Source organism: Scyliorhinus canicula, chromosome 5, assembly GCF_902713615.1.
Source record: "Scyliorhinus canicula chromosome 5, sScyCan1.1, whole genome shotgun sequence".
In the NCBI taxonomy this organism is placed as follows: domain Eukaryota; kingdom Metazoa; phylum Chordata; class Chondrichthyes; order Carcharhiniformes; family Scyliorhinidae; genus Scyliorhinus; species Scyliorhinus canicula.
This window is the reverse complement of record NC_052150.1, coordinates 201504823-201528422: the sequence shown is the minus strand read 5'-3', so window position 1 is coordinate 201528422 and position 23600 is coordinate 201504823. Positions and strand designations below refer to the sequence as shown.

The 23600-nt window shown below is 48.7% G+C and overlaps 1 protein-coding gene across 1 annotated transcript in view; it reads right to left on the bottom strand.

The window, feature by feature from the left end:
- The window catches only part of vipr2 (vasoactive intestinal peptide receptor 2), a 182034-nt gene extending 163273 nt beyond the window's left edge, over nt 1-18761 (bottom strand). Inside the window, exons 1-2 of the mRNA XM_038798352.1 lie at nt 18576-18761; nt 17335-17440 (exon numbers count right to left, since the gene is read on the bottom strand). Of these exons, the coding sequence (XP_038654280.1) occupies nt 17335-17440; nt 18576-18626 (157 nt within the window). The 5' untranslated portion in view covers nt 18627-18761. The remainder of the gene's footprint in view (nt 1-17334; nt 17441-18575) is intronic.
- Between the last annotated feature and the right edge of the window lie 4839 nt (nt 18762-23600).

Sequence of the window (23600 nt, the reverse complement as noted above, 5' to 3'; positions counted from 1 at the left end):
AAGCTTGTCCAGGATCACTACACCTAACACAAGCACATTCAAAAACAGTATGACCTCCGTCAAAAGCAAGCATATATCAGAGACAGCGAGAAAACGCAAGGAGAGGAAATTCCGAACCAAAAACGTGCCCAAAGCTGAACTGTCTGTGTGATCCTGGCATAAGATCATAGAATTTACAGTGAGGAAGGAGGCCATTTGGCCCATCGAGTCTACAGCGACCCCTGAAAGAGCACCCTACTTAAGCTCACACCCAGTAACCCCACCTAACTTTTTGGACACTACGGGGAAATTTACCGTGACCAATCGACCTAACTCACACATTTTTGGACCGTGGGAGGAAACCGGAGCACCCGGAGGAAGCCCTCGCAGGCACGGGGAGAACGTGCAGACTCCGCATAAACAGTGACCCAAGCCGGGAAACGAACCCGGGTCCCTGCCACTGTGAAGCAACAGTGCTAACCACTGTGCTACCATTCCACTAATCGGCCATAGCAGTCGTCTACATCCCCACCGGAACGCTAGCAAACACCTTGAGGTTGGACATAGTAATCTTCCTCTGGAAGGATGAAAGAGAAGGACTGAATGTTGGAAAGTGCCCGAGGGGCTGAACCGCATACTCCTGTTCCTACGTTCAGGCAGCAAATAGGTGACACCTTCCCTTAGACATTCCAGCATCTACTTCTAATTATCGAATTATGTGCACGTATTCAGTTGCCATGTATTTCCTCCTCAGCCGAATGTAATTTGGATTGGATTTTTATTGCAACCACTGCAGCAGATACTTTCGAAGAACCATCAGGCGTACACAGATTTAATTTGCAACTCATCGTATTTGCAGTGAAATAGGCTGACATACATCACGAGAGTCAATCTTAATAGAAGCAGGAAATTATCAGGGCCGTTAGGCTTCATGTTATACTCATAGCCTGCGGAAAAGCACAAAATACTGGAAATAACTCCTTAGATCGGGGAGTATGTGCGCAGAGAAACAGAGTCAATGCTTCAGGTCAATTATCGTTCATTAGAAGGGTTTTGATTTTGAAATATGAACCTTGGGCGGGAATTTCTGGCCCAAACCCGCCGGTGGGATCTTCCGGTCATGCCGAAGCCGAGACCCCCTCTTCCCCCGCACCCACAGCGGGCAACCTGGCAGTAGGACGGGCTACTGTCGCAGACATAATGTCGCAGACATCAGTGGGGCCGGAAGACCCCGTTGGCGGCCATGGCGAGCCGCCGCATAAACGACCGGAAAATCTCACCCTCTGGGCGAAATTCTCCGACCCCCCGCACGGTCGGAGAATCGCCTGGGGCCGGCGAAAATTGCGCCCCCGCCGTGGCAGAAATTCTCCGCCACCCGGGAATTGGGGGGGGGGGGGGGGGGGACTCATGCCCCGCTGATCGGCGAGCCCCCTGCGGTGATTCTCCGGCCCGTGATGGGCCGAAGCCCCACCGCTGAGAGACCTCTCCTGCCGCCGTGGCTTCAACAACCTCTGGTGGCGGCAGGAACGGCGGCGCGAGCAGGCCCCGGAGTCCTGGGGTGCCCCCACGGTGGCTAGGCCCGCGATCGGGGCCCACCGATCAGCCGGCGGGCCAGTGCCGTGCGGGCACTCTTTTTCTTCTGCCGCCGCCACGGCCTCCACCATGGCGGAGGTGGAAGAGAATCCCCCAGCGCGCATGCGCCGGTGGTGACGTCAGCGGCAGCTGACGCACCGGCGCATGCGCAAACCGGCGAAGGCCTTTCGGCCAGCCCCGGCGCCGGGCGGTGGGCGTCAAAGGCCGCTGGAGCCGGTTTGGGCGCCAGTCGGTGTGGTGCCAACCGCTCCGACACGGGCCTAGCCCCTCAATGTGACGGCTTGGCCCCTAAAGGTGTGGAGAATTCCGGAGAATTCCGCACCTTTGGGGAGGCCCGACGCCGGAGTGGCTGGCCAAGTGGTAGGGGAGAATCCCGCCCTCTGTTTCTCTCTCCAAGGTGCTGCCATTGTTGTATATTTCCTGTTTCTATTTCAGATTTACAGCATCTGCAATAAAGTATTTTCCTTTTGCATTAACGCTCGTGTTACTCTCAGTATCTGGCTTTTGCCCCAAATGTTATTCGCAACTCCAGCCATTCAGTAAAAAGCTCACTCACAGGCTTGAAAGAGAAATGCCATTTTGCAGGGAGTTTTTAAATCCATCACCCACAGTAAAGCCTGTTATGATGATTCTACTTCCCTCTGGTAAGAACTGCTGATTGATCCCAACTCCTTATATTTTAAAAGTGAATAATAATATAATAAGAATGGACAGTATACAGCACAATACGGTTTCCAGTTTATAACACAATACCTATAACACCTTTCTGGAACTTTGGGAGACTCAGAGCCTAATCATTGTAAATTCAGAGATGCTGCCATTGTCTCCGAGAGTAAATACCTTACAACATATTCTCAGTAAAACAATCTAAACCCTCCTTTGATCTCTAACAATCAAACTGCTCAGGCTTACTATCAGGTGGACTTCAGAACAAGTCACATGATCCCCTTCATTTACCCAAACTTTAAAGCTACAGTCCCAAACTATAATAATCTTATAAATCTGACAATTGTAACAAGAAGGCCCACTGCATTAAGTGCTTCAAATGTACTTGAATGGGCAATGGTGAGACTTTTATGGGATCAAGGAACCCGGAGGCAGAAATCACCCGAAAAATACTGGCCAATCAGCAGATAGCAGCTGTGGATACTCAGCAGCGCCACTCGGGGAACAGTGGCTGCTACTGGTAATGCTCCCAACCAAGGCCCAGGTTTGTCGTTGGACGCCAGACAAAAATGATTGATGGTGGGAGAATGAGGGAGGCGGGAGAAGGGTTGGCAGCAAGCTCAGGGGGTAACTGTCAGTAAGTCCACACCTTCTCAATGCCTCTTCCGTCACTCAGGCCCTGAGTGCCTTTGAATGAGGAACCCAATTGATAGGGTTTATTTTTCATGCTCCCCAACTGGCAGTCCAAACAGCCACCCTCCACTGGGTAAATACCAGCAGTGCCAAGGTGAGGCCATAGAGTGGGCATTAATTGGCCACTTAAGGGCCGCAATTGGCAGGGTGGCAATGTTGATCACGGGCCTTCCTGCCCCCAACTTAATCAGGACAGAGGCAGGAATGCGATGGTGTTCCCATCTGCCACCCTCCCGCCAGATTAAATGCCTCCCCCGCCACCAAACCCACCAAGGGGGAGGGCATTAAATTCCCACCCATATGTCCAATTGGCATCCTGCGGGTTTACACGAAACAACATTGGGAGGTTAGCACAGCTTCTAACTCCCAAAAGCAGTGAAGAAAAAGTAGAATGACGACTGTCGTCATTTTAAATATCAGGTGCAAAGATCATTCAATATTTAACATTTAATTCCAGTTTAATTCGCTTATAATCAATGCCAAAGTATCTTCAAGAAGTTTGGGCTTTGGCAATGTTTGGTTTCTCAAGAAATGCTTTGCTGCTTCACAGTTCCTCCAGCTATCAAGCGGCTCAATGTTAACTTTGGCTTGTATTAATGACAATTAAAGGAAAAAGGGTTCACATGCCTCAGCATAGCTTTGTATATGTGGACACTAGGTTAAATAAATTTAACATTTCACATAATGATTTCCATGGTCACCGCACTGTCTCACGCTATGTCATTAGTCATTGTGGGAGCTGGATTCACATCGCCGCTCCCGTCATTTGTGGACATTGAACAGTCTAATGTCAAATCAACATGGGCCTGCAGCCCGGACTTGTTCCGTTGCTTCAGCTGCTTGGTTGCTGGGAGTCAATTTTCATCGATTTTTAGCAAGGACGCGGTGCACTGAGGAAGACAATGTGCTGTGCTGAGAGTTGTATGCTGTGGATTGGAATGTTTCCTCAGAGAGACATAACGTGAAGTGAAGGGTATACAAAAGACAACAGCAACGGTTCCATTCAGCCGCTGAATGTTGCGTCCTCGGGGCATTTTCACGATGATATATTGATTCAAACAGCTTACGAGACTGATGTGCACCCGCATATAGACCTCCCAATCTGTTGGGGATTTTATGAGGGTTGAAACTCAGTCACGTCTCAGAGGTACTGGGTGTTGTCACGTTTAGGATTGAAAAGATGCTGTTGACCCCCAAAGACATTGGATTAATATAGGTTCATCAATTATTCCATTTGAAATAAACTTTGCAGAAAACTACATGCTAAGGTTTTAAATATATGTACTATAATCTGTGTGTCATCCCAAAAGCCAATTTTAACATGTATAGAAGAAGCTTATGAGGGGAAGAACTGTCAGGAGTGAAGACAACAAATCTCGCAATATGGGACACCATTTCGTACATATTCAGACGCGTAACTTGTACCTTCTTTGACGACACAGGAATTGTGGGCTGATGGGGTCCTACTTGGAGCGATGTTTATGGAGCATTTTCAAGTGTTTGTTCATCAAGGCTAAGATCGTTCTCCCTGAGATTGCTTGGGTTTCCTCTGGGTGCTCCGGTTTCCTCCCACAAGTCCCGAAAGACATGCTGTTATATAATTTGGACATTCTGAATTCTCCCTCTGTGTACCTGTGGTAGTCACCACTGTTTGTATATATCACACATATAAGATATTATACGGTACGGCTCCTGTACTACAGGTACAGGTGTAGATCCCTGCCTGCTGGCTCCGCCCAGTTGGCGGAGTATAAATGTGTGTGCTTGCTGAGCTGCAGCCATTTCGGCAGCAGATGTAGGAGGCAACACATCTCTGCGTAATAAAGCCTCGATTATTCTCTACTCTCGTCTCGTCGTAATTGATAGTGCATCAATTTATTACGCAGAGATTTTACAGCGATGGACCTTCGCATCAAGCTGGATCGCCTGCAGCTGCACCCTCAAGCAGACAACACCATGTTGGCCTTCAAACACTGGCTAACTTGCTTTGAAGCATATATCGGGTCAGCGACAGAACCACCCTCAGAAGCACAAAAGCTACAGATCCTGTACACATGGCTGAACTCTGATATCTTTCCCTTACCGGGATACGCCCAACTACACTGAGGCAATGGCGCTTCTGAAAGTGAACTACACACGGCCGATCAACAAACTCTATGCCAGGCACCTCCTGTCAACATGGCAACAACTCCCTGGTGAGTCATTGGAAGATTTCTGACATGCCCTGCACACCCTGGCGAGGAACTGCAATTGCCGGACAGTTTCGGCTGTTGAACATTCCGAAATCCTGATCAGGGATGCTTTCATTACGGGCGTAGGGTTGGCGTACATCCGCCAGCACCTCTTAGAAGGGGGTACGCTCGACCTCGCGGCGATGAAGAAACTCACGATCTCACTAACGGTAGCCTCCCGTAATGTACAAGCGTACGCCCCCGACCGCACGGCGACCCCCTCCTGGACATCGTGGACCCCACCAGCGACCGCCCCTAGCCAACCCCAAGCCTGCGCCGCGCGGCAGCCAGCCAACCCCGGGGGGCCCAAGTGCTATTTCTGCGGGCAGATAAAGCACCCCGGCAGCGCTGCCTGGTGCGGAACGCACTCTGCAAGGCCTGCGGGAAGAACATTTCGCTGCGGTGTGTCAGGCCCAGTCGATCGCCGCTGTAACCAGCCCCATTGTTCCTGCACCCCCACATGCGGCCCGTGGGCGCCGCCATCTTCCCCTCATCAGACATCGTGTGGCCCGTGTGCACCTCATGACCCCTGCTCGTCAGGCCACTCATCGCTTGCAACCGCCGCCGACCAGCCCGGGGCCCACCAACACCAGCCGCAGCTCACCTCCATCACGCCCGACCAGTCCCGGCCACACAACCTCGCACCACAAAGTCAATGGCCACGAGACAACTTGCCTTCTCGACTCCGAGAGATGGAGAGCTTCATCCACCCCAATATGGTAAGGCGCTGCTCCCTCGCGGTACACCCCATCACACAACGAATCTCCCTGGCCTCTGGATCTCACTCCGTGGAGATCCGGGGGTACTGCATCGCCACCCTCACCATCCAGGGCATAGAGTTCAGTGACTTCTGGCTCTACACCCTCCCCAACCTCTGCGCTGCCTTGCTACCCGGCCTGGACTTCCAGTGCAACCTCCAAAGTCTAACACTGAAATTCGGCGGGCCCCTACCACCCCTTACTGTGTGCGGTCTCACGACCCTTAACGTCGACCCACCTTCCCTGATTGCTAACTTCACCCCGGATTACAAACCCGTCGCCACCAGGAGCAGACGGTACAGCGCCCACGACAGGACCTTCATCAGGTCAGAGGTCCAGCGGCTACTGCGGGAAGGCATCATCGAGGCCAGCAACAGCCCCCGGAGAGCTCGACGTGTACCCCTCCCACGCATATCTGATATGGTCAATCAGATTGCACAGTACCGGGTCTTACTCGACAGTGGACCTGAAATCTGCCCACCACCAGCTCCCCATCCGCAAGGCGGACCGCCCGTACACTGTGTTTGAAGCGGACGGCCGCCTTTACCACTTCCTTAGGGTTCCCTTCGGCGTCACTAATGGGGTCTCGGTCTTCCAATGGGAGATGGACAGAATGGTTGACCGGTACGGACTGGGGGCCACCTTCACGTACCTGGATAACGTTACCATCTGCGGCCACGATCAGCAGGACCACGACGCTAAACTCTCCAAATTTCTCCACACCGCTAAACTCCTGAATCTAATGTATAACAAGGAGAAGTGCGTGTTCAGCACCAACTGCTTAGCCATCCTTGGCTATGTGGTTTTAAAATGGAGTTCTAGGGCCTGACCCCGACCGCATGCGTCCCCTCATGGAACTCCCCCTCCCCCACTGCCCCAGGGCTCTCAAACGATGCCTGGGATTCTTCTCATTCTTGTCTGCATAGTTAGGGACCCAGTGGTCCCTAACTATGCGGACCAGGCCCGCCCACTCATTCACTCCACAGTTTTCCCCTGACGGCCGAGGCTCACCAGGCCTTCAACCGAATCAAGGCCGACATCGCCAAGGCCGTGATGCACGCGGTCGACGAGACCCTCCCCTTCCAAGTCGAGAACGATGCATGAGACCTCGCTCTGGCCGCCACCCTCAACCAGGCAGTCAGACCCATGGCATTCTTTTCCCGCACCCTCCATGCCTCCGAAATTCGGCACTCCTCCGTCGAAAGTAGGCCCAAGCCACCGTTGAAGCTGTGCGATATTGGAGGCATTACCTGGCCGGCAGGAGATTCACTCTCCTCACTGACCAACGGTCGGTAGCCTTCATGTTCAATAACACACAGCGGGGCAAGATCAAAAATGATAAAATCTTGAAGTGGAGGATCGAGCCCTCCACCTACAATTACGAGATTTTGTATCGCCCCGGAAAGCTCAACGAGCCCCCGATGCTCTATCCCGTGGTACATGTGCCAGCGCACAAGTGGACCGACTCCGGGCCCTACACGAAGGTCTCTGTCACCCAGGGGTCACCTGGTTCTTTCACTTCATAAAGGCCCGCAACCTGCCCTACTCCATTGCGGAGGTCAGGGCGGTCACCAAAGACTGCCAGGTCTGCGCGGAGTGCAAACCGCACTTCTACTGACCGGACCGAGCGCACCTGGTGAAGGCCTCCTGTCCCTTTGAACGCCTCAGCATGGACTCCTCCGACCGAAACACGTACTTCCTTAACGTGATCAACGAATACTCCAGATTTCCCTTCGCCATCCCATGCCCCGATATGATGTCTGCCACAGTCATCAAAGCCCTCAATAGCATCTTCACTTTGTTCAGTTTCCCCGCTTACGTCCACAGCAACCGGGGACCCTCCTTTATGAGTGATGAGCTGCATCACTTCCTGCTCAGCAAGGGCATCGCCTCGAGCAGGACGACCAGCTACAATCCCCGGGGAAACGGGCAGTTGGAGAGGGAGAATGGGACGGTCTGGAAGGCCGTCCTGTTGGCCCGATGGTCTAGAAATCTCCCGGTCTCCCGCTGGCAGGAGGTCCTCCCCGATGCCCTCCACTCCATCTGATTGCTACTTTGCATTGCGACTAATGCAACCCCCCATGAACGTCTCCTTGCCTTCCCCAGGAAATCCACCTCTGGGGTTTCGCTCCCAACGTGGCTGGCAGCTCCAGGACCCGTCCTCCTCTGCAAACACGTGCGGCTCCCCAAGGCAGACCCGTTGGTTGAGAGGGTACAGCTACTCCATGCAAACCCGCAGTACACCTACGTGGCGTACCCCGACGGCCGCCAAGACACAGTCTCCCTCCAGGGCCTGACACCAGCTGGGTCCCCACCCCACCCACTCCCCAGCACACCTCGCCACAGCCCCCGCTCCAGGATGATCCATCCTCCCATTGGTTCCACCCCAGGATGAAGATGAGGTCTACATGCTCCCGGAGTCACCGGCGACCAAGCCGGAGCCTGCATCGCCACCGGGACTGCGGCACTCACAACGGAGGATCAAGGCACCCAGCTGTCTAAATTTGTGAACTTTTCCCGAACTGTACACCTTAAAAATGCTCACATACCATGTAAATAGTTTTCGACCACCCCCACTGGACTCTTTCTTTTAACAGGGGGTGAATGTGGTGAATCTGTATTAGATACAGGGGTAGATCCATTCCTGCTGGCTCCGCCCAGTAGGCAGAGTATAAATGTGTAGGCTCACCAAGCTGCAGCCATTTCGGCAGCAGCTGCAGGAGGCAACACATCTCTGCGTAATAAAGCCTCGATTACTCTCTACTCTCGTCTCGTCGTAATTGATAGTGCATCAGTACCCTAACAGGCACCGGAATGTGGCGACAAGGGGTTTTTCACAGTACAGTAACGTCTTTGCCGTGTTAATGTAAGCCTACTTGTGACAATAAAGATTATTATTGTTATCCCTGGGCTGCTGAAGAATGTGCCATTTGCAGAAGCTGGCCTGCAGGAGAGGAGGGGCAGTCGGCGATTGCTCAGGGGTAAAGGGGGATTAGAACCAGAGGCAGGAAGATTGATTAGAACATAGGCGTTGCTAGACAGTGGAAGAAATGCATGAACCAAAGCTGTTAGTAACTTTGAACAGTTTCAGGACTGGCTATTCGGGCTTTACCTTGTGGGAGGATTTTCAACTTTATTTATTAATGGAATACGCTGTTATTTTTTTAGGAATTGGGTTCCTCTCCTATTTATGGAATAGAAAAAACAGCTGTCTTTTTTTAAATTAACAGAGAATACTAAATATTCAACATTGGAAATAGGCTTTGAATCATAGAATCCATTCGGCCCATCGAGTCTGCACCGACTCTTTGGAAAGAGCACCCTACATAGCGCCCCCCCCCTTTGCCCCCTCCCCGACCCCATCCCTGTAACCCCACCTAACCTTTTTGACACCAAGGGGCAATTTAGCTTGGCCAATCCACTTAACCTGCACATATGTGGACTGTAGGAGGAAACGCATACAGACACGGGGAGAATGTGCATATCCACACAGACAGTCACCCGAAGCCGGGATTGAACCCGGATCCTTGGTGCCGTGTGGCAGCAGTGCTTACCAATGTGCCACTATAAACCTTATTTAAGGATGGATTCATTTTTTAAAAATTCTGTGAAGAATTACAGCTCAGGAATATAAGAGTCACACTATATCCCTACAATTGGATTGGAGTTAAAAGCCTCTCATTGTCCATCACACCCTGTCAGGTTGTAGCTGTTACCAGACGAAATGGCACTCAAATGACATCACTGCAGCAAGAACGGCACTGAACTCAATGAGGTTATTTCAATTAGAACATAGAACATAGAAAAATACAGCACAGAACAGGTCCTTCAGCCCACGATGTTGTGCCGAACTTTTGTCCTAGATTAAGAACAAATTAATCTGCACCCCATCATTCTACCGTAATCCATGTACCTATCCAATAGCCGCTTGAAGGTCCCTAATGTTTCCGACTCAACTACTTCCACAGGCAGTGCATTCCATGCTCCCACTACTCTCTGGGTAAAGAACCTACCTCTGACATCCCCCCTATATCTTCCACCATTCACCTTGAATTTATGTTCCCTTGTAATGGTTTGTTCTACCCGGGGGAAAAGTCTCTGACTGTCTATTCTATCTATTCCCCTGATCATCTTATAAACCTCTATCAAGTCGCCCCTCATCCTTCTCCGTTCCAATGAGAAAAGGCCTAGCACTCTCAACCTTTCCTCGTAAGACCTACTCTCCATTCCAGGCAACATCCTGGCAAATCTCCTTTGCACCTTTTTCCAAAGCTTCCACATCCTTCCTAAAATGAGGCCACCAGTGGATCAAAACAAAAATCAGTAGCAGCATTTTTAGGACATAATGGAGATGATCTTAACGTGGCCCACAGGATTAGGTAACATCTGTTTTGCAGCCCATCCGATATTGCACTCCACTGACTTTAAGGCAAAAAGCTTGGGTTAAAATTAAAATTAACGTTAAAATTACCTTGCGGATTCACCTCCTGGGTAAAACTCCTATATATCGCTCCCATGCCGAGTGTACGGACAAACAACACGAACTCCCGATACTTCCAGCTGCACAGGGGCACCAGACAAGAATGCCCACTGTCCCCACTGCTGTTCGCTCTAGCGATCGAACCATTAGCAATCGCGCTCAGGGCAGCAAAAAGCTGGAGGGGGATCCGAAGGGGCGGCAGAGAGCACAGAGTCTCACTCTATGCAGATGACCTGCTCCTCTACATTTCGGACCCACAAAGCAGCATGGACGGAATCATCGCGCTCCTGAAAGAGTTTGGCGCCTTCTCAGGCTACAAAAGCGAGATCTTCCCGGTTCACCCACAAGTAGGTGGGGAAGCACTAACGGGACTGCCGTTTAAACAATCCCGACACAAATTCCGCTACCTGGGGATCCAAATAGCCCATGACTGGAAAGGGATCCACAAATGGAACCTCCACGTGCACAAGGCTCAGCCTGACGCAGCTAAAAGTGGTACATAGAGCCCACTTAACAAGAACCCGTATGAGTAGGTTCTTCCCAGAGGTGGAAGACAGATGTAGGACAGAGTAGATCTTCCCGGAGGTGGAGGACAGATGTGAACGGTGCCAAAGAGGCCCGGCCAACCACGCTCACATGTTCTCATCTTGCCCCAGACTTGTGGGGTACTGGACAGCCTTCTTTGAGGCAATGTCCAAAGTGGTGGGGGTGAGGGTGGAGCCATGCCCGAAAGTGGCGGTCTTCGGGGTTTCAGACCAGCCAGATCTATTCCTGGGGAGGAGGGCGGACGCCCTTGCCTTTGCCTCCCTGATCGCCCGCCGTAGAATCCTGTTTGGCTGGCGGTCAGCAGCACCGCCCAGAGCTGCAGACTGGCTGTCCGACCTCTCGGAATCTTTCCAAATGGAGAAAATCAAATTCACCATCCGAGGGTCAGACGACGGCTTCCACAGAACGTGGGAGCCATTCACCCAATTGTTCCGGGACCTGTTTGTGGCCAACGAACAAGCAGAAGAATAGCCAGGTAGCCAAGAATCAGGGGAAAGTAGCCAAAGCATGAGAGGGAGAGATAGACCGGGAGAGGGGGGGGGGGGGGAGGGACAGCTAAATCTAAGAGGAAGGAAGGGTACAGAGCTGCTGCTGTTGAGCAGGGGCACAATACCGTCCGCTGACTTCGCGGGGAAAATTAACACTTCAGCAGCAGCAGCCACCCATTTGGGGGGAGCGGGGGTGGGGGGGGGGGGGGGGGGGGGGGGGGGGGGGCAGGGTGAGTGCCCCGATGGGGGGGGGTGGGAGGACTGAGGGGCGTGGGGTAACGTCTAGTGGATTGCTGATGTATATTCTCTTTATGCACTATGTTAATGTTCACTAATTTGCTGTTTATCGTTTAGAGGGTTAAGTTGTTCTGTTCTGTTGGCATGTTGCCCTTCTTTCTTTGTACTATTTTCCTTTTTGGAGGGTTTTGTAAACTTATTGAAAACTTTGAATAAATACATTTTTAAAAAAAAATTACCTTGCGGCTCTCCCAATAATGGGCTTTTTAAAATCTAGATGGAAACAAATATCTTTAAATTAATTACTTGTTGGATGATTTGAAAGGTAGCCTATTTGTCTCATGTTCGGTTGAATGAGTCTTCACCTATTTCCATTTGATTTTTTAAAATGTCTTCTCACGATTAATCGCACTGACTCCCATCTGTGCAGCTTTTAGGGTAATCCTGACCTACTGTTCCCCTCCTCTCTCTTTGTTTCACCCTGTCCTATATAGACTCCCTCCCTTTCCCTTGGGTGACACAGTAGCACAGTGGTTAGCACTATTCCTTCACAGTGCCAGGACCCCATGTTTGATCCTCAGCTTGGGTCACTGTCAGTGCAGAGTCTGCACGTTCTCCCTGTGTCTGCATGGGTTTCCTCCGGGTGCTCCGGTTTCCTCCCACAAGTACTGAAAGACGTGCTGTTAGGTAATTTGGACATTCTGAATTCTCCCTCTGTGTACCCAAACAGGCGCTGGAATGTGGCGACTAGGGGATTTTCACAGTAACTTCATTGCAGTGTTAATGTAAGCCTATTTATGACAATAATAAAGATTATATAGTTCTGATCAAGAATCACTACCTGAAACACTATCCAATGTTCTTCCTTTCTTTTGTTCACATGATTTTAATTTCACTGATTTATTTTTGCGACTTGAGCCCCAACTTCCACCTCTACTGACTGAGTTAAATATTCTAATCTCCTGGTGTCTCTGCAATACCTACTTCTGTCTGAACGCTTGTCGGTCAAATTATTGCCAAATTATGGATTGATTTGTGTCGTGTATTATGAAAAATTAGATCGAGACAGCACAAAACAAGTTTACTTATGTCTGTCAGGAAAGGATAACCTTTCACACCAGCCTGGGCCATGCTGCTAAAGATGCCGCCCCTAATCCTAACCCCGCATAAAGAAACCTCTGATTGGAGATTGGGGTGTATTAAAATCCAATAATACTGTTATAAGCCTTTATTTAAGATTGTCTGTTTTAGAATGTTCAGACAGTAATCATGTAATAATGTCCTCCCCTTTTCTCAGTTACTACATATCCTGAGGACAATTTTTAAATCCTCAGCGAGAAGTGGGTAAGCGGAGAAGTGTGAATGTAGGCCGACAGTAGTTCCCAGTTTTAATGTGGAGCCAGGGAGAAGATTCCTCCTCAGACAAGACTACATTGTGATTACCTTTTTGGTGGCAGCCTTGGTTTAGCTGCTGTGCTGCCCAGAAAACTGACCAAAGAACACACAGTATAGGCAGGCATGAGGCCTACAGGCTCCCTGGATGCTGTTCCTACACAGGCTTCGCGTTGCTGAAGCTTCACACCATAGCGGGGCCTCACTGCCTGTGTCACAGCTGGAGAACTAGGAGCTGCACAATCCGATCTCTTTGGTATTTTTGGTTAGTTTACTTATTTTCAAAATACCAAAATGGTGAAACCTTTCTGCACAGCAGCCATTTATGATGTGATTATAATGCCAGAGGAATTCCACATGACGAATTGGAAACATTTAAAACAAAATAAAAGCTCCATCAGTTTGCATTCCTTACAGACTAAACCTGGTCACCTCGTCACCTCTCAAATTCCCAGAAAGCACTTTCCTCTACCCCTCCCCTCTTGTGTTCATCGGTTTGACGTGTGTGTAATCGTCAGGGAAAACTCCACTCAAACAGTCTCTATTTTCAAGTAGATAATAAAGCAACATATATTGAAGCGAAAGATGTGGAGCTGTAACCATTCCACCCTTTGCTAAACCCTCACCAGGTGCCTGGAGACTGTCACTGTCATTGACGGCTCTCGGTATTTGACTGCATAAATCAAACTCAGGTTTCATCATAAACAGGATAAAGATCACCTATTTTGTTTGTTCTTAATTAAAACTGTTTGAATTAAAACTGTCAACATGACAAAAGCGAAACATATTTCCTACATTATAATGGCGACTCCTCTTAGAAATACTCCTTTTGGGGGCGGCACATGGTTAGCACTGGGACTACGGCGCTGAGGTCCCGGGTTCAAATACCGACCCTGGGTCATTGTCCGTGTAGCGTTTGCACATTCTCCCTGTGTCTGCGTGGGTTTCACCCCCACAACCCAAAAATGTGCAGGTTAGGTGGATTAGCCATGCCCCTTCATTGGGAAAGAAAAATAATTGGGTACTCTAAATTTAGTAATAAAAAAGAAATACTCCATTGGCTGTAAAAGTGCTTTGGGATCTCCTGGGGTTGGGGAGGGTGCTATATAAATGCACGCCATTCTTTTGTCGGCAAATGCTTCCGTTTTTGTTTAATGTTTACACTCCCCTTCATTCATCAAACTTTTGTTCTCTATCTCTTTTGTGTAATTTGTAGAAGGCACAGTTTGCATACCAGTAATATAGGGTAGCTTAGTTGCTAAAAAGAGTGAAGAATTTAATATCAGCAGGGAAAAAGTACTGGAGAAGCTTAAAGGACTAAAATCTGACAAATTAACAGGACCTGATGACCTTCCTCCTAGGAGTCGAAGAGAGATAGCAGCAGAGTGATTTTCCTTAATTCCCTAAATTTTGGAATGGTCCCAGCTGACAGGAAGTTAGCAAATGTAACAAGAAAGGAGGGAGAGAGAAAAAAGTGAACTACAGGCCAGTTAGCCTAACATCTGCTGTTGGGAAAGTGCTGGAATCTGCTATTAAGGAAATCATAACAATGCACTTAGAGAAGTATCATGTGATTAGAGCAAGTCGGCCAGATTTTACTGAAGGGAAATGCTGTTTAACAAATTTACTGGAGTTTTTGTGAGGATGGAACTAGTAAGATAGGTAATGGGGAACCATTAGATGTAGTATGTCTGGATTTCTAAAACACTTTTAAAAAGGCGCCATACAAAAGGTTGATAGGCAAGGTACGTATGCATGGAGTTGGAGTGAATACATTAGCATGGATAGAGGTTTGGTTAACTGATTGTAAGCGGAGATTGGACATAAATGAGACTTTTTCCAATTGGCAATTAGTGCACAGTGGAGTGCCTCAAGGATCAGTGCTGAAGCCTCAGCTACTCAAAATCCATATTAATGACTTAAATGAAGAGACAGAGTGAAATGTTTCTATGTTTGCGGATGATACCTAAGGGCAAAGGTAAGCTGTGGTGAAGACACCTAGAGTTTGTAAAGAGATGTAGACAGGCTAAGTGAGAGGGCAACAAATGGCAGATGGATTACATTGCAGGGAAGTGTGAAGTTGCTCACTTTGGTCGAAATTATAGAAGAGGTGAATATTTTTTACAAGGTGAAAAACCTGTAAGTGTGGATGTTCAAGGAGACTGGGATGGGCTCGTACAAGAAACGCAACAAGCTAATATGCAGGTACAGCAAGCAATTAGGAAGATAAATGGAATGTTTGGCTTTCTTGCAACGGGATTGGGGTACAGGAATAAAGAAATCTCCGTACAACTGAACAGGGTTTTGGTGAGACTGCATCTGGAGTACCGAATGCTGTTTTGGTCTCCACATTTAAGAAAGGATATAGTTACATTGGAGGCAGTACAGCGAAGGTTCACTAAGTTGGTCCCTGGGATGAGGGGCTGTCCTATGATGGGAAGCTGAGCAACTTGGGCCAAGGGGCAGGTGTTACACCACCTACGGTTGCATGGGAAGGTGCTGTGTCTGACACATCTCCCATATCTCTGCCCTTCTCCATTCCTCTCCCTCCCAGAAACATGATAGGGTCCCCCTTATCCTCATTCTTCACCCCACCTGCCTCCGCTTTCAAAGAATCATCCTCTGCCATTTCTGCCAACTCCAGCATAATGCCCCCACCAAACACAACTTCCCCTCACCTCCCCTGCCAGCATTCCATAGAGACTACTCCTTCCGTGACACTCTGGTCCGCTTTTCCATCACCCCAAACTCCTCACCCCCTTCCCATGGCAATTGCAGAAGGTGCAACATCTGTCCCCTTTACCTCCTTCTTCCTCATTGTCCTGGCCCAGCATTCCAGTCAGGCGAAACACCATTTCACTTGCACCTCTTTCAATTTGGTCTACTGTATTTGCTGCTCCCAATATGGTTTCTGTACATTCATAGAATCATAGAAATGCTACAGTGCAAAAGGTGGCCATTCGGCCCATCGAGTCTGCACCGATCCTGGAAGAGCATCCTACCGAGGCCCACTCCTCCGCAACCCCACCTAATGTTTGGACACTAAGGGCAATTTATCATGGCCAATCCAACTAACCTGCACATCTTTGGACTGTGGGAGGAAACAGGAGCACCTGGAGGAAAGCCACGCAGACACGGGGAGAACGTGCAGACACCACACAGACTGTGACCCAAGGTCGGAATTGAACGCCGGTCCCTGGTGCTGAGAGTACCACCACAGACTGGGTGACCGCTTTGCGAAATACCTTCGCTCAATCCACAGTTGCCATTTCAACTCACCATTGTACCCTCATGCCTACATGTTCACAATGTTCCAGTGAAGCCCAATGCAAACTAGAGGAACAGCATCTTTCCATTAGGCACCTTACAGCCTTCTGGACTCAACATTGATTTCAACAACTTCATCCCCCCCGCCATAGGACCATCTGTCTCTCTTCCTTTAGCTTTGCTTTCACAGAACACTGGCCTTTGTTCTCCTATTAACACACTCTGCTGTCTTATTTTCTTTAGTCTTTAACATTCTGTTTGCCTTATGCTCGTAACAACTTGGTCCGATCTCCCCTAGTTCCTATCTATCTTCAGCTCTGAAGAAGTCAAAGGAAGCGGAAACATTAACTCTATTTCTCTACCGATGCTGCCAGACCTGCTGAGTTTTCCCTGCACTTTCTGTGTTTATTTCAATGTGCTGTATGGTCTACCCTTGTTCCTATTTGTTGTGTTTTTTCTATATATTTTTTAATACGTATATGTAGCACAGTGGTTAGCAATGTTGCTTTACAGCACCAGCGACCCGGGTTCGATTCCCGGCTTGGATCACTGTCTGTGCGGAGTCTGCACGTTCTCCCCGTGTCTGCGTGGGTTTCCTCCGGGTGCTCCTGTTTCCTCCCACAAGTCCCGAAAGACGTGCTGTTAGGTGAATTGGACATTCTTAATTCTCCCTCTGTGTACCCGAACAGGTGCCAGAATGTGGCGACTGGGGGCTTTTCACAGTAATTTCATTGCAGTGTTAATGTAAGCCTACTTGTGACAATAATAAATATTATCAAATGAGCTCACCCAAAGCTCATTGCGGCACACCTGTTTAGGATGTGCTTGCGTGCAGCACTGAATGGTTTGAGTGAATGTTTGAAATGTTTAAAGAAATGATGAAAATCCAAGTCACCAATTCCCCTGGGTTTGAATGGACGGATTCCTTTGAGTGATTCCGGTTGCCTCTCTGTCCCCCCCCCCCCCCCCCCCCCCCCCCGGTGCCAAAGGGACAATGTCCTCACCATTGGAGAGATCCGTGCTGTTGAGTTGGTCCAGTCGAGACAGACAGCGAAATTCCTCCTGCTTCAACTCCAGGTATAGTTGGCATTCGGAGTGGATGCCACGCACCTGCAGCAGCCAATGAGAAGGGAAGAGGTAGTTTAATACACTTCACCTCTCACTCACTACACTGAGCTCCTGTCCCCTGCCAACACTATTAACACACCGAGCTGGTTTAGCTCGAAGGGGCTAGTTTAGCTCACTGGGCTAAATCACTGGCTTTTAACGCAGACCAAGCAGGCCAGCAGCACGGTTCGATTCCCGTACCAGCCTCCCCGAACAGGCGCCGGAATGTGGCGACTAGGGGCTTTTCACAGTAACTTCATTGAAGCCTACTCGTGACAATAAGCGATTTTCATTTTCATTTCAGGCAGCCTGTTGGGGACCCCTCTCTGCTGGTCAGCATGCCCAGTTAGAAATATAATTGTTTAATGAAATATAATTGCTCACTGACTGCCCGTGCATTAACTTTAAACCTAGGCCTGAGAGTTCACGCACACACACACACATCTATTTCAATAGAACATTTAATACACTAATTCCCTTTTGTACATGAAAGCAGAGACAGCACCCAGAGAAATGATTCAGTTGATTACCTCCCCTCAGGAAGCCCCAACATGTTGGTGAACATTCCCTCATTTGTTTAAAGGGCATCACAGGGAATTCAGAGTGGGAGCCTGGCTGAGACCGTTCGGCCAGAGAGGCTTGATCTAGTCTGAATGTGGATGCTGCGAGTTTAGAGGGGATGTGGCAGACCCCGGTGGGAAGAGTTTGCAGAAACAGGGAGACACAGCGGTAGGTTACAGGGTCAGGCAAGGGTCACACTGACATCAGTAATAGCAATGTGTACCTCAGTCCCGCCAAAGGTAGTGTGAAAGGCAAGCTGCAGGCTTGGCCTGATATCTGCTGCCCACTGGATAAATATTACATATTATATATTACATCTAAACTATAATTCAAAATAATCCGAAACCACAATACACCATTAAAAGGGAAAGGGTTAAAACAGTTTTAAATAATTGTCATTTGCCCATTCCTTCTTTCCACACAGTTATCCATAACAAGATTCAGCTTCATTACCAATGTAAAGTGACCAGCGCTGAGGACAATCCTGCCCAAGTCGGCTGTAACATCGACTCTCACTTTTGAAAGTCGGTGGATCCACTCTGTCTGAACATTTGCAGCAGGCATTCCCCAAACTTACCGAAGCCAAGGTGGAGAGGGTCAAGGAGATTGCCAGCAGAATATCCCTCATGGTGGCAGCTCTCTGAGATGTGGTGGTGTGCTGTCAGCGGGAGCACCATCCGATCACACTGCACTGAACGCTCTGACAAGGGGGATTAGCAAGTTTGCAGACAGCACAGTCAGTCCCACCTCTCACCAGCCAGCCTCCCGCCTGGAAATCTCATTGAAGACAAATTTAATTCCAAGTGATTCATTAGGTCGCTCCTCTCTCCCCCCCTCCCCCCTCTCCTCTCCTTCCATTCCCTTCCACACTCTCCTCTCCTCTCCTTCCATTCCCTTCCACACTCTCCTCTCCTTTCCTTCCATTCCCTTCCACACTCTCCTCTCCTTCCATTCCCTTCCACACTCTCCTCTCCTCTCCTTCCATTCCCTTCCACACTCTCCTCTCCTCTCCTTCCATTCCCTTCCACACACTCCCTTCTCTTCTTCCCTTTTCCTCCTCCCAACTCTCTCTCTTTCCTCACTTTCTCTTCCTCCCCTACTCTTCTGTTCCTTCCCCTCCCGCCCCTCTCCCCTTCCCCTTTCTCCTCTCACTCCCTTCCCTCTCCCTCCCTCCACTCTTTCCCCTCTCCCTCCCCCCCACTCTTTCCCTCTCCCTCCCCACTCTTTCCCCTCTCCCCCCACTCTTATCCCCTCTCCCACCTCCACTCTTTCCCCTCTCCCTCCCTCCACTCTTTCCCCTCTCCCTCCCCCACTCTTTCCCCTCTCCCTCCCCCCACTCTTTCCCTCTCCCTCCCCCCACTCTTTCCCCTCTCCCTTCCCCTCCACTCTTCCCCTCTCCCTCCTCCCACTCTTGTTGGTTCCCAACAGAATGTTGGTTAATCCTTGGGAGAAATGGGTTTGGGGCTCGATTGTTTAGGTTGCAGATTGAAGCCTGCAAATTTATAGCACAGTGGGCTAAATAGCTGGCTTGTAAAGGAGCTCTGGGCTCGAGTCCCACCCCAGGATGTGACGGCCAAGGAAAATGCGTTCATAATGAGGCCAAACTGGTTGGGAATCGATCTGCAAAATCTGCCTGGCACACATGAGTGGCAGGTGGTAAGAGAGGGAGGGATTGCCGGTCATCCATGCTTGATTCAGAGTGGCACCTCTCAGGTTCCGGCTCCCCTGGCGACAGACTAGTGACCTCTTCCAGGAAGAACCTCGCGATGGGAACAGATGAAAGTCTGCCCTGTGCACCCCTAGGTGCGGGTAGAGGAACAACACCAACAATAACAAGGTGATTTATTGCCATCCTCTCAAGGGCTGGTTTAGCACACTGGGCTAAATCGCTGGCTTTTAAAGTAGACCAAGGCAGGCCAGCGGCACGGTTCAATTCCCGTACCAGCCTCCCCGAACAGGCACCGGAATGTGGCAACTAGGGGCTTTTCACAGTAACTTCATTGAAGCCTACTTGTGACAATAAGCAATTTTCATTTTTCATTTTCATTTAGGGATGGGCAATAAATGCTGGCCATGCCAACAGTGCTCACAGCCCCCAAAACAATTTATTTTTAAATTGCACAAATTGGCACAGCCTCTGAAGCAATCTCAATACCCGAAATAAAGAAACAAGGAATGTTAGCTGCCCGAATCACAAAGACTAGGTTAACAATGCATTCTCCTGTCAGAATAGTTCACCAATCTTATTGCTTCCAGCATTTATTCCTATCAGAGGCTCAACTCTCTATGAACAATTGGAATAGTAAGGGAGGGAATTCTGGATTTGAACAGGAGGAGGGGAAAGGGGCATTTGATCCAAGGCAGTAAGTCTTTTGTGGGATATGGGGAGGGGGTATTGACAAGTGCACATCTCCCCCACAAAAAACAGGGAGAGATTGTTCGGAAATAGCAACATTACAACTATAAACTCAGAGCTGGAAATCTGAAATAAAATCAGAAAGTGCTGGAAAAACGCAGAGGCTCTGAAAGCACAAAGTTACCATTTCCGGTTTTAGTGAGTTTATTTTGAAGGAGTGGCTAGTTAGATAAATAAAGCAGCTTTGGTTGTGCATGTGGATTTTCAGAAGGCATTCAGTATGATGTTTCAACAATTTTTATTCCAAAGTTTAATCCACGTGACCTAAGAGGGAATGTAATAGTCTGGACAGAATGTTGGTTAATCCTTGGGAGAAATGGGTTTGGGGCTCGATTGTTTAGGTTGCAGATTGAAGCCTGCAAATTTATAGCACAGTGGGCTAAATAGCTGGCTTTTAATTCAGAACAAGACCAGCAGCGCAAGTTCAATTCCCATACCAGCCTCCCCAAACAGGTGCCGGAATGTGGCGACACGGGGCTTTTCACAGTAACTTCATTGAAGTCTACTTGTGACTATAAGTGATTATTATTATTTTCTGACCATTTTCCCCGTTTTCTCTCTGGGTGAATTCTCGCTGCAGTACAGTGTATGACCACATGAGGCTGATACAGAGGCTGAGCCGAGAAGTTTCTCCCTCCCTGGGTCACTGTTACAGTCACCGTCACCGACACAGCCTCCAGCAGCGACTCCCGTTTCTGCAGCAACTGATCGGCCAGGTTAGTCAGCAACTGTGACTAAAACTGAAGAGTTTAAAAGAAAAATCAATTCTCTTTAAATTTCTTTCCCGAAGATACTCCTTTTGCACAGTTGGTTTCCATAGAACATAGAACTGTTCTGCACCCGGGTTGTCCTTCACACCCGTTTTTGCCAGGCCTGCATTTCCCACCCAAAACCAAATGACTGTTTACTGCGATATGGTTCCACAAGTAGCCCAGCCAGCAACCCTTAGCCTGAGGACTCCCATATACATGATTTAGCAGATAATTCATGAGTATCCTGTGGCGATCCTGTGGGAATCTCCCCGCAAGTCAATTGGTCCACAGTTATGAAGCTGAATCATGTTTACCCCATTCTGAACTCGGCTCTGGGGGGGTCGGGCATGGGTTTGGGAACTCCATCCATCCTAGTCAGGGAAAAAGTGCATCTGTTCCTGATGTGTTATGTACTCTGGGATAACACAGGCTGCAACTCAATGCAGCTTTGACCAAAAGATGCTCCAGACTTTGAAGTAAATTCAATGTTATTTAATGAAACATTAGCACAGTTCTCTATGAGTTCGCAACTCCTGCTAATATTGCAATAGTAACTCAATCTAACTAACCAGCTCTAAGCCACGTGATGGGTGTGATGCTTCTGATCTGCCCCTGTCCTTCTCTCTGAGTGTTGCCTGTGGAAAGAGACAGAGCATGTGTGCCCTGTCCTTTTATATGGGTTGTGTAATGCCCCCTTGTGGTAATGCCACCTCTTGACTGCCATTGGTTGTGTCCTATTCTAAGTGTTCAATAGCTGTATGTCTGCATGTCATGACATCTCCAGTGCTCCCTCTAGTGTTTACTTAGTTGTCGTGTATTTACATTAACCCCTTGTGTATATACAGTGATGCATATCACCACAGTTCAGAGATTTGTATTGCAAGTTATTTAGACCTCCAAATAACAGAAAAATGAACATATATTTTTCTTTACAATTCTTTACATTTAATAACACAGAAGCGCCAATAATGGATGTGACATTTTTAAAAGTAACTGTAGAGAATCTATTATGAACGTGGCGTGGGTCGTGAGGGTTGGCCATTTTGTAAAAGTGAGTCAACGGAAAAAAAGTTTGAGAAACACTGAGCTGAAGAGGTTTAGAGAGTGAATTCTGAGTTTCGGGTCATGGAGGCTTGTATGGTGAACAAACACTAGCGTTAACTAGTTGAGTGTCGTCGTCACATAGTTTTCAATGGCGGAGTGCAGGAAATTGGAATAGATAAGATCAGATTTAGACAGGCACAGTGATTGCGGAGAATTGTAAGAGTGGAGGATGTCGGACCGATAGGGTGGGATGAGGTCACAGAGAAATGTAAGAAAAATTGTGAGCATTTAAAATTTGAGGAACTTCTGGGTCGGGGGCCAGACGTAAATCAGCACAGGGCTGATACATGCGCAGGATTTGGTGCATTGTAACATCTGGGCAGCAGAGTTTCAGATGAACTCGAGTTTACAGAGAGTGGAAGATGGGCCATGAGGGCATTGGAACAGTCAGTCTGTTACCATCTCCACAGAGATGAAAACTTCCAGGAGAGTTTCTATATTCTTCATAGCTGAAACTTGCACTCCGATCTCACTGATCTCAACGCAGACAACATCGCAAATAACTGCTCTTCCATAAGATTGAACTGTGGCACCGCACTCTCTGCTATTTTACTCCTCCTCCGCCACTACTGACCACTCATACAAACCCAGACTGTCATATACTGGGAGGCAGTAACTCATCAATAAATTTGCAGGTGACACAAAAAATGGAGGTGTGATAAAGAGTGAGAGGGAAAGTCTTATATTACAGCATGATATAGATGAGCTGGTTGAATGGCAGAAGAGTGGCAAATAGAATTTAATCCTGAAAAGTGTGAGGTAATACATTTTGGGAGGACTAACAAGCCAAGGGACTATACAATAAATGGTCAGACCCTAGGATGTACAGAGGACCAGAGGGACCTTGTTGTGCATGTCCTTAGATCCATGAAGACAGCAGGACAGGTAGATAAGGTGGTTAAGAAGGCATATGGAATACTTGTCTTTCTTAGCTAAGGCATAGAATATAAGAACAGGGGGTTATGATGGAGCTGTGCAAAATGCTGGTTAGGCCACAGCTGGAGCACTGTGTGCAGTTTTAGTCACCACACTATAGGAAGGAAGTGATTGCATTGGAGGGAGTGCAGAGGAGATTCACCAAAATGTTGCCTGGGCAGGAGTGTTTCAGCTATCAAGAGAGACTGGATCGGCTGGAGTTGTTTTCCTTGGAGCAGAGAAGGCTGAGGGGAACTTTTCTCCTTAGTGGAGGGGTCAGTAACCAGGGGGCATAAATTTAACATAAGGGGCAGGAGGTTTAATGGGGATTTGAGGAAATGCTTTTTCACCCAGAGGGTGGTTGAGATCTGGAACTCACTACCTGAAAGGGTGGTAGAGGTGGAACTCTCACAAC